Source organism: Mastigoproctus giganteus, chromosome 4, assembly GCF_048544385.1.
Source record: "Mastigoproctus giganteus isolate SK-2022 chromosome 4, ASM4854438v1, whole genome shotgun sequence".
Taxonomy (NCBI): Eukaryota; Metazoa; Arthropoda; class Arachnida; order Uropygi; family Thelyphonidae; genus Mastigoproctus; species Mastigoproctus giganteus.
The window spans coordinates 236,369,129-236,381,469 of NC_143578.1; the positions used below are offsets into that span (position 1 = coordinate 236,369,129).

The 12,341-nt window shown below is 34.8% G+C and overlaps 1 protein-coding gene across 6 annotated transcripts in view; it reads left to right on the forward strand.

Annotated features, from left to right (window-relative positions):
* LOC150087516 (laminin subunit alpha lam-3-like) overlaps positions 1-12,341 on the forward strand; it is a 746,420-nt gene that overhangs the window by 395,531 nt on the left and 338,548 nt on the right. For all 6 annotated transcript variants that reach the window (XM_090371226.1, XM_090371225.1, XM_090371229.1 and 3 more), the window contains one exon: positions 8,957-9,136. In XM_090371226.1, coding sequence (XP_090227352.1) covers positions 8,957-9,136 — 180 coding nt within the window. The remainder of the gene's footprint in view (positions 1-8,956; positions 9,137-12,341) is intronic.

The following is a 12,341-nucleotide window of genomic DNA, read 5'->3' on the forward strand; positions in this document are numbered from 1 at the left end:
AATTACCTCACTGTTAAGAAAGTTGGACTGGAGAAAGTCAAGTTCCAAAGAGAGGAAGTCAAAGATCTCCATGTGATTAGTGGAGTTGGGAGAACGGTAGAGACAACAGATGAATTTGACACAATGAGGTAGAGAGATTTTAAGCCAGAGAAGATCGAAGAAAGGAGATTCCAAATTACCAAGTCTCTGATGGGAAATATCGGAACAGACAAATACACCAGTACCACCTTTGAGGTGAAAGGAATCATACAGCGAATAATTTGGGCAATTGAGGTGAATAGTAGTTGAATCAACCGATAATTGAGATTCTGTCAGAAAAAGTACATAGGGTTTGGCAGACTGCAAGTGGAAATGGATGTTGTTGAGATTAGAATTGAGACCACATATATTTGTGAAATTAACTAGGAAGTGTTTGGGAGGTTTAGATCTTTTCACAGATAACTTACTCTATCAGTTCGACAATTCATGGTATATTCAATAGTAAGAAAAATTTGGGGGGGGGGAACATGCTGTATGAAGTAATGAAATTTTTGGATATGGCGTACACATGGTAAGAATATTCCCAGATCCTTGACATAATGTGGCCTCGACAATGCCACCCGCATACACACTACTTGGACTCCCTCCAGTCACTATCTGGCGGAGTAGAGGTAGCAAGATTATACACTAGCTGATCCGGAATCCTCCTAAAAAGTTTCCAATAGGTTCGGTCTGGTGTACTAACTAGCTGTCGGCCTGCAAACACCGTTTTAGAGCTGTACCCTCAAAATGTAAGGAAGGTTGGATCTCGCCATGATGTTCATCATAACCTCAAAAGTCATCAATAGTGGATTTTCTGCTCATCCAGAAGGCTCTCAATTTCAGTGTACAGTTTTTCAACCTCTTCATCATCGTGGCTCGATGTTGGTGCATAAATCATTATAACCTTTAGCTTGTACCTGTTATAAATCCTGAGTAGTAGTCTTGACAACCTTAGTGATGTACTTTTGAATTCCAAAATGTTGTTTTTATATCTTTATGAGCTAGATAGCCAACTCCACTTTTGCTCCTTTCACTGTTTCCATTGGTGTACAGCAGATTTCTACTTGATAAACTAAACTTGTAAGTGATTCATTTCTTCTTGTTTCAGCCAAATCAGTGATATTCCAAATTACATTTTCTAATTCCTTTTCCAGCTCTAATATCCTGTTTTCATTGATGGGTGATCTTACATTGTAACAGGCCAAGTTCAGTTTTCATGCATGGCAGCCTGGTTGTATCCAGAGATTCTTAGCACCCTCTGCTTCCACTCTGATCCTCTCACTGCTGTAAGAGGGGGAGTGATAGCCGCTGGGGACTGAGGGCCATTTCTTTCATCGTACTGTCATGTGCTGGAGGGTTTGGTCTTTTCCTCTTCATGCTGACCAGGAATCTCGAGGAGAACTACTCTACACATTCATTGCCACCTAAGCTACGTAACAAGTCTTACCATTGAGAAGGTGTGCATGAGTGGATGTTAGGGAGGCAGGCCAACCGGACTTCTCCTATATCTTCTGAAATAGAAAGATATTGGATCCATTAGTGTTTTAGACTGAGGTTGTGATAATACACAGAATGCCTGTTCCTCTCTAAGCCCCAACACTACAATGAACACAACACTTGTTTACAATCACCAATTCACTAAAACACTTGGTCATTTTGTTCACCACTCGCTCTCTGAAACATATAAACTTTTTAGAATGTGAAAATGCTTGTTTGGTGCAGAACCCACTTGTATATCTAGCAGTAGAGAAGTTTCTAGAAGGCTGACAATGTTTCTAAAGAACTCTGTTGAAAGTTCTTGAACATTACAAAAACATACTGACATTTCTTCTGATTGTAACAATATTCTAGAACATTCTGGAGCTTTCTGCAACGTTCAAGAATGATGTAGAAAGCTCCCAGTGCTCTAGATATCTCCCACATATTCTAGAAAAAAATTAAATAGATAAAATGTATGGAAAAGATGATTAAACCAATTACAGGTCTTGGTTTTCAGTCATTAGCCTTCAATATTTGAAAACTGATGGTGATGAGAACTTTTTAAACACATTTCTGAGTTTTTTGAACATATTTCCTATGAGAATATGTTGAAATTATTTTAGGGAGGAAATTGATGTTGTTTTTAATTTTTAATTATTTTAATGTTTAAATAACTTTAATTATTAAATTCTTTATAGTACCTCCCCCCTTCGAATTAGGTGCCCTTGTTTGGTGCACAACTTGCACACTCATGCATGGCAGCCCTGGATCTATCAATAGGCTAATCACTTCCTTATCCCTTCTAGTGAAATTTATGTATATCATTGACAAAACTCCCTGGCAGCTTGTCTGTTCTCTGATCAGAGAACTTCATATCTGATTTCATAATTATCCCCAGGCCTTTTTCATTCTCCACTGACCTGAGTGTGGTACCCCACAGTTGGCATTTATATCATCTTCAAACTTAGACATTAAACTTAATGTCTTCTTCAACATCATTAATAAATATTGAAAACAACAATGTGCTTGCAAGTTCATCATTTATCTTTGGTAGTATTATTTCAATTTCAGAATTAAGAATGTGACTATTTTTATAATAAAACAAGATAGAGTGGTGGAAATTTTAGGTTTTTATAGACCTAATTCATTCGCCTATGAAGGTCATTATAACAAATATAAAATAGCATTAGATTTAAGAAAATTAGCTGGGACTAACTTCATAGGGAAGGACTCTCTTGGATAGATTCAGGGGGATGCTGTGGCGTTGGAGCTGCCAGGTGGATTGGCTGGTAGACCTTGGAGGGCTGGAAGACCTCTTCCTCCCTTTTTGGGAAGGAAGAGTTCCTGAGAATATGAATGCAAAATAGCAAACTAAATAATTCAGCAGACAGCATTCTCAGAATCACCTTCCCCCCAGGAAGCTGGCCTCTTTCACCTCTCAAAGGCTTTCAGCCCCACCACCCAGCAGTTCCAAACTACAGCATCCTCTGAATTTAGCTTATCTAGGACGGTCCCAAGGGCTTCCTTTCTCCTTGGTTTTATTTTCTCTGGTTTTCTAGATTGTACTGAAGGCGACTTCCCTTCATATGCAAAGTCCATGCTTCCCTCTCTGAGGATCTTCTGCTGCTGTGGGATCGTGCAGTAGGTTCCCCCCCAACAATGCTGGTCCAGTGTACTCTGTAATTCTGTCATCTGCTATTTTCAGTGATGTTACCTTCTCACAGCAGGATAGCACACATCTTGTCTTTGGCAATGCCTCGGTGGAAGTGCTCCAGGTCGCCTTGTGACCACTATGATCTCACTCCTTTTTTGATATAAATCTGTGCACATGTAGGACAGTAGAGCCTTGCCAGAGTCTTTACAGCTGATAGGTATGAAGATACAAATTTTATACATTGTTGCATTTTCTCTTTCCTGGACCATTTGTTCCAGCAGTTTTGTTGCCTTGTACTTTCCAGCTGCAATAATTCAATTCTTAGTTTTGGGTGGTATGTTAAACAATTGTATTATCAGCAAGAGGATGAATGCAACAGTGTTAATGCAACGTGTTGCTCTCCCACGCTACTATAGCCGAGTTAGACAAAAAACTTGGTTGTTTATTTTATTTGATTTAATTATGCATTGAATATTTGTTTAATTACACATTTAAATTTTCCTGGGCTGGAACATAGAGCAAAAAACAAGTCTTCCCCCCCTCCCCCATTTTTCTCCCAACCTCAAGCATATACCTGAGCTTTTGATCCTTAGCTTATCCTTGTGGGAAATAAATGTAAAGTAAGGCTCCCAAAAGATGCAAGTGTAGCCTTCATCCAGTTGAAGTGGATATCTCTCTATTTCTGTTATCACCTTAATAGTTCTAGGATATTTCTCTGCTGCCTATTTATCTTCTTTTGTGTTTTCTTCTCAGAAATTTTGATACTAATATTTACAATTTTGTTCAATGGCAATGCCAACCTGCTGTAGCATTTAAAGCTGCCAAATCATCCATAATTAGCATTAAAAAACTTCTTCATTCTTTACATATTTTTGTTCCAGAAATTGAGCACCAAGAGCAACACAGGTGAATCATTTTTATGCAAGGTGCTACACCCCTCAACAGTTTTCATTTAAAGTTCATAATTAATTGAATATTCATATTCAACCTGGCTTTCCATACAGGTTGATTAGGCGGTGAGGACTGTTAGAACAGCCAGTCAGTGTATGCGAAAGAAGCAGTGTATAACAGCAGATGACTTATAAACTTCTATTTGTAATGTTTTTGTTGATTTGAGAAAGAAGTTTCTTGGGAATTCAGTAGAAAATGTCCAATTAAAACAATTTGTTGGGGAGATGTTGAAATTTGATGGTTACAAACAGTGGTGAGCTATAGTGGGCTCGCGAGAGCCTATTGTTATTTTTTTTTGAAAATTTGCAAGCCCATTGTTGAAACGATTATTTATTTTACAAATGAAATCCTGAATTTAACTATTGAGTATCAAGAGCCGGAACTACTGTGAGGACAGCGGGAACTCATCCCTAGCATTTTAATCGCCCAATCGACCAGTTATATACAGTGGATTCCGGTTATTTGGGCCACCGGTTAATCGGGGCAGCTGTTTATTTGGGGCAAATCTTAAAAAACAGAACCCAATTGAGAAAATAGCCAGGGTTTACTTTGCTTAATTGGGACAACATGCCATTTAATCAGGGCAGGGGACCACAGCACTGGATATCACCCTACGATTGTCTCCGACCGTACCACGTGGTTCGGTCCGATTTCTGGAGGTCACAACCATAAAACAATAAAAACAATTAGCAGTCACCTGTTTATTGGGCTTTTCTGTTAGCGCAATCTATCATAAACGGATAGTAAACTCGATCTTATTGAATTTGCGATAATACTGACAGCTGGAATTCTGTGGGTTATTATGGTAAAATGTGTTTACACTTCCATGAAATCTTCAATCATATAAAAAAATTAATTTTCATAATCTTCTCTTCATTCCTACTTTTAAAGATTCGTAACTTGTTATTCACTTGCGCGTACAGTATTGTGTTACTTGCAATTTGTGTGTGCCGTGTTCTTTGTTATTGATTGCTTATCTTTTTACTGTTTTGAATTTTAACCCCCACACACAAATGTCAGTGAACAGAAATGTCAACTGGTTAGCATGTACATATTACAGTATGTATTAATTTCGATTTTCACGTATCATTTAATTTTTTAATTGGTAAGGTAATAGAGGGTAAATTTGTGCTTAATATATCTTTACTTTTATAGCCTGTGGATAATATTCCTCCTATTTTCGCTTATTAGAATCGCTGTTTAATAGAACTAAAATTCAATTCACAAACGTGATCACGATGAACAGCGCTTACTACACATCATATAGTGAACGGTACTTTACTTAGGTGACTCCGTCGTAAAGTGATTTGATTGTACAGTGAACCAATTGTAAAGGGGGGGTACATTGTATTTTTAACTATTTACTTGAAACTTCAGATAATTGGGGCAGCCGCTTAATCGGGCCAAAATGCTCTACTCATGATGTGTCCCAATTAACCGGAATCGACTGTATTTTTAAATTGCTTCATTTTTGAGTTAATTACCTCGAACCCCTGTTTAACGAAATTCTTCATAGCGAATTTTTTAAAATTTTCCTTGGTTTTTATGGAAACATTTAAAATAATTTCCGATGACGTATTTTGAGACAACTTTGTACACATTGTCCTCACCACTGCCCCTTAGGTAATTAGAAAGCGCGAATTAAGGGTGAAAGGGATTACTGTTCCATAACATTACTGGTGGCCGTAAAACCATGGAACCTCATTTCAAGAAGTCGCGCTAGTCAATATGCTTTCCATAGCCAGTCAGAGGATTAAGATTCCCAACACAGTTAATAGCCACTGGTCAACCTTTGTTGTGGTTTCCCCTTTACTCTGACAAGAAATCATATGTTTTTCGGAGAAATGAGTGATCCAGGCGTTTCAGTAACTTTCTCCTGTCTATGTTTACATGGTCACAGTAGCTGAATATCCAAGTGATTCCGATATTTTGCAGTTTCAGAACTAGTGACAGTAATGATGTCGAGGAGTGTAGGAGGAATGAGGCAACTTTGAGGTAAACTTTCCAAAGATGAAATGTTGGCAGATTTGGAAACCGCTTCGAGGCTTTCACTGTGAACAAAATGTTCCAAAATATAATGGCATACAGGCATAATTAAAAAAAAAACAAAACAAAACTGTATGCATTATATCACCAATCTCCAAAAGACCAGCGTGAATTAAGGATCGTATAAGGGTCATGTGTTCAGACCACGATAGGCAGCTTGTAGAAGGCAAGATGGGAAAACAAAAGGAAATATTTATTTTTTAATGCTAAAATCATGACAGAATACAATTATTTCACAAACACCACCTTATTGACAGCAATCACAAATTAATTATATCAAAAACACAAATTAAAATTTGCAAAAAATCATACAAATTATAACAAATGTGTAAGTATTATAATAATCTTAATATACTTTAAATAATCTTAATAATAATACTTGAAGACTAAACTCTATTATTTGGGTAACGTTTCCGTGCCGTGTGCATTGTGGAACGGATTGATCGTACGGTTGAATTTTGTGATTCGGTGAAGGCGATTATTGTGAAAGTGTTTACTTTCTCGTTGATTTGTGTCGAGGGGGGGGTCTTAGCTGAGGTAGGGTGTTTTTCCCTCTATCCAGTTATGTTAAAATTGGTAAACGAGTTCCCAATTTAAAAACATCGTCAAGTGGGGGGGGACACCCTAGGCATATCAACGTAGGAGGACAGTGAGGGAGGAAAGTAGTGAATGGCACTTGTCAATCACTGATCTGGAGTTTTACTTAATTAATCTAATTATAATAATAACAAGAAAATGGAACATTTTTTCTGGGATTCATTCGGGCCACAATGGGAAGCTTGTAGCTTGCAGATGGCAATTGAGGATTGGAGGGATTATCCCGCTTTGTGCAAACACTTTGAATCAGAAAGCTACATATTCTGGATTATTAAACAGACTTTTCAATCTGGAATTTCTTAACGATTTAGCACTAATGATCGACATCCTGCAGGAGCTCTCTTACCATTTAGAAGCTTTACAAAGTTGCAGAATCACTATAGTAAAAGCAGATAAATTAATTATTTTAACTATCAATGCGATCGTTAATTTAAAAAATTCTGAAGGAAATTATGAAGCTAAAATTTAGAGCATGTTGAAGTTGAAAGAATTTGAAGGGATCGAAAGTAAGAACACATTTAAAAATTACCTTGTGACAGGTTATTAAGGATAAGTTATTAATGCAACAGAGTAATTTTAAATTAAATAAAGAAAATAATGATACTATTGACGATGAGGAAATGAAAGAAATTTTAAACATATGCTACCCGGAATCGTGGAATATGAAAGAACTTTCTTCTCCGTGACAAGATAGTGAAAAACAAATAAGAAATTTAAGTTTTGTGATAAAATATAAAATAAAAATTTAATGATTTTAGAGATTTTGTCGAAGACAGTTTATCTTTAAAATCAAGTGAAATTTCCTCTTCAATTAAGAAAGCCAGAAATATCTTTGAAACCATTGCGATTAGTAGTGCTGAAGCTGAGCGAGATTTCAGCATAAATGAATAATATTGTGACAATTGAATACATTGCAGATTATGATGACCATACATCTAAATGGAAAACCATTTCTTCAATTTGATCTGGATCGTTACGTAAAATCATCGCTCATCTATTGAGAAAAGCAGAAGATGGACAACAAATATAAAGAAGTAAATTGTATATGGCAATTTTCAGAATAAATTTTTCTTGAATATTTGTATAATAATATTTTTCATGTAATCTGTGATTTTTGTGTACCTTTCCTAGAAGAGTGTTTTTTATGTTAATATTTGTTTTTATATTGTAGAATGTTTTGTGATAGTTTTTGTTATTTGTGATATGGGAAATATTTCGTGTTATTTTTTATTCACAGTATTAAAATTTTATCATGAAAAAAAATGTATCCATTGTATTTCCCTAGTTGTTAAAAAAAAGAGAGAGACCAATAAAGAAGTGGTAGATGGTTTTATGTGAATCCTTCACGTTTCTTTTAGGTATTTTGATTTGTATATTGATTACAAAATAAAAGAACTTTTGTATTTTAAATACTGTATTGTATTGTATTGATCATTCGCAGATTTTCATAATTTCTGGAAGACAAGATACAATGGATTTATGATAAATAAAGTAAGAGATGTATACTTGCGATTGCAACGTATCTAAATGTCTAGAAAACAGCATCAATTGAAATACCGATCTTGTAGTTGAAGCAAAATACGCAGCTGTTCGGGGAAACTAACAGTGGAATGTTACGAAAATGCGAGACGAAAAAATAAATAAGTCATATGACAAATACTTGTATTGTTGCAATCATACTTACTTCAGGAAGTATGATTGTGATGTCATATTACTCAAATTCTAAAAACTTAGAACTCGAGAGACTATCACATCCAGGTATTATCGTAAAGGGGGGGGACATGATGACCAGGCTGACTGGAGATATCATACCGGTCACGAAAAATGCATCACGCACTCTAATCACACTACTAGTGAGTGCTCTGTGCAGACTAGTAGTGTGAACATCGGAAGCGCCTCTGTGCAGAATCCTACAGCGGATGATGTTACTTCCATGATGTCATCTGCTGCATTCATCAAAAAGTAGGCAAAACTACAAGCCCATTGTTAAAATATTCACAGCTCACCACTGGTTACAAATAAAAATGGCAGTAAATGGCTATTAAGAAAAAAAACAATGTGGATACTTTATTACATTAACATTGTAATATATCAATATGCAAAATAGGGACTTAATTTTGTATATCTGGATATGAAAATAATTGTTTTATAGATTAACGGGACGTTGATCAAACAATTTTTATCTCAAATGTACTTATTTTATTTCAGACATTAGCATATAATGGTGTTCTTCAATTTCGAATTGAAAGTTTAAGTGGAAGCCAATTCCCAGATGCTTATCTGGAGCGTTATCCATTAGTGTTGCTTCAAGGAAATCATCGTCTAGTTCTTGTCCATTCTCCATACTTGCCTGTTGTTGGAGGGCAGTATGTAGTTAAGATGCATGAGGTTTGTATGTTTCCATATAGATTTTTCAGTTTCCTTTAGTTTCCTTATCATGTTACTTTGTTTTATTCCTTTAGTTATTATTCTTATATAATTCTTATAACTAAAGGAAATTCATATTATTTTAGACTATTTCAGTAACCAGATATTTAAAGAACAGATTTTTTAATAATCTTAAGTTAAAGCAACAAAAAAATAGCACTAGAGATGATAATATCACTTCATTGTCAAAAAATAGGGCAGTAAAAGAAAGATCATATCAGAGAGATTTATTGTTTGACTTTTGGTAAAAATTGATGTAGGCTGTTTATGATGTGTATACCCTCAAATTTTCAGGAGATGAGAAATATTGGAATTTTTATGCAATTGAATGCTCTTTGTATAGGAAATGTTCCTTTGATGGATATACACAGTGGTGCATTTTTTAGTATATGATATGTAAATATCTTTCACTCTAGAAATGGATGAACATGACATATAAAGAACAAATGGATGTACATATATAATGGATAACTTCCTGACTGCTGCATAGTGAGTGACTGCAGCATTTAGCAGTCATATAGTATTTTGGATGTTTGCTGTTGTACATGATGGAAGATAGCTATGATGGATGAAATATAATGCTCTATTTATCTATATATATGTATATCTTCATCTCAATGTAGAGTTGTGTATTTTACCTTTGCAGATATTTTCTGTTTGCTTCATATGATATACAAAGAACATATAAGAAGGGCATACATTTTTAGTGAGTAAATAAAAGTGTATTCTGTATTGTACCTTATTTCATGCTATTTCTCAGGGCGCTATTTATTTGTTGTTATTTGGTTTTTTTTTTTTTTTTTTTAGGAGCATTAGCAACTAAGGCCATATTGCTCCGGGGATATGCGGTGATCATTCCCTGACCTTTTCGCATCCTCCGTATTTGGTGGTCATGGGCTCAAACCCCCGTCTAATCAAGAAGCATGTGCTATGCACTGCTGCTCCTGCCCACCTGGCTACGGAGGCACCCTGAGAAGGCGCCTCCGTAGCCAGGTGGGCAGCACACCCTGATAGCACATGCTTCTTGATTAGACCGGGGTTTGAGCCCGTGACCACCAAATACGGAGGATGCGAAAAGGTCAGGGAATGATCACCGCATATCCCCGGAGCAATATGGCCTTAGTTGCTAATGCTCCTTAAAGCCAAATAACAAACAAACAAGCTATTTCTCAGACCCTGCAAACTTTATTTGATAAGTTACACTTGGTTAGACTGTGGTTTATTGTCTGAATGGTGGAAACCAAACCAAAAACTGACAATCTTCAACTCCAAAGATTGCTGGTTTTGGGACTTTGTATCTGTATATACTTGATTCCTGATATGAGTTAATTGGTTGTGTAAGTTGCAAATAGCAGCTTTATATAATTGAAATTTGCTTTTATATAGGTAAACTTGCACTCTAAATCTGATTTTCTTCAAGTATACTTGGATAAATCTTTTATTCTTTATTTTAAAGGAATTGTTTGTTTTATCTTCAATTGTTTTTTTGTAATTTATATGTGTTTGATTTTACTTAAATCCAAATTTAACCTGAATCAAATTTAATTGATGTGTTCTTTCTGTTCTCAGTTATATTGTTTGATTCCTTTCAAGCAAGTTGCAAACAATAGTGAATGATTCCTTTCACTGTTGTTTGCAACTTGCTTGAAAGTAATTTATTTTAGATAGAGCTACCATATTTCATTAGAGCAACCCTTTTGTAAATATTATTAACTGTACCCTAATTTTTAACTCATCAGCAAACATTTCAGGGTGATGTCATTATTAGAGTCAGAGTTTAATTTTCATAATCTAAAGTTTTCAGTTAATACTGTGGTGTATAGGATAAGAATCATTTACAACTGTAGTGATTACTGTTAACAATGTATAATAATATTAATAACAATATTAACTGATTGATTGATTGATTAATTCATTCATTATATTTCATTTATCATTCTGTTTCATCATACTGTCTGATGGCATTAACTGTTGTTCTTAACTTGCTGGAAATTATCTTATTTTAGATAGTGCATCCCTTTTGAAATACTATAAACTGTATCATAATTTTTAACTTATCAGCAAATATTTCAGGGTGATAGTTTAAAGTTTTCTGTTAATACTGCAAACTGGTAGGAGAAGAGGTGTTTACAACTATAGTGATTACTGTTAACAATGGAAGACATATTTAGTGGCAATCTAAATATATGAGCAGAGAAAAACAGCTTTAAACAAAAGTCCTATTTATGACTATATCCCACATTGGTTTACATATATCAAGTTTCATTGCTGCTCAAGTAGAATAACTATATCTAAAATGAAAATAGTAACCATATTTTAAAAACTCAAGGAATTGCTACAGAAATAAATCTTACAGTAGTTTTTTGAAGAGAATGAAAAAATAAGGAAAAAATTATTCTCCAAGAATGATATGCTAAGTAGGCAACTAAGTTTTTGAAAAGTTGAATTTTTTGTGAATATATAATAAAACACTTATTTATTTTTACCTTTGTTTATTTCTTATATCAAAGTACTGTGCATAATAGATATTTGATGTAGCCATATAATCAAATTTTAAGTACAGTTATACATGTGTTTCAGTTGACCATAGTTTAAGTTTAATATGGCTACTACATACAGTTAATGATAATGTTCTTGTTAGATAGCTAGTTGTAGATTCTTCTCATATACGTGACCAACTTCTAGTCCATCCAGGATATCATAAACAGGATTGGCTTGGAGGGATTAGCATAATGAAAGTGAGCATAAATAATAAGTACATAATGCTTCTGTATAATAGAAAAAAAAATTCTGTTTTTCCGATTGTAAAAAAAATCCTCTCCTCTTTCCCTAATTTTTTTTCAATGATGTATTAAATTTGTTACAAAAACACTAAGTAATTGTTGATAAAAAATTTATGTAATATCTGCATTGAAAAAACATCCAAATAATAAATAGGTTGATATGATTCTTAATGTTTGGATAGCATATATATCCTCATATTTGCTAGAACTGTACCAGGAACAGGAAGGAACTGTGAGAATGAGCATGGGAAACACAGACTTTTTCACAATAGGTAATGGTGTCAGGCAGGGCTGTATTTTGTCACCTCACCTTTTTAATCTTTATGCCAAAGATATTATGCGTGAAGCTTTGGAAGATTTAGAGATTTACCTGGCATCAAAAT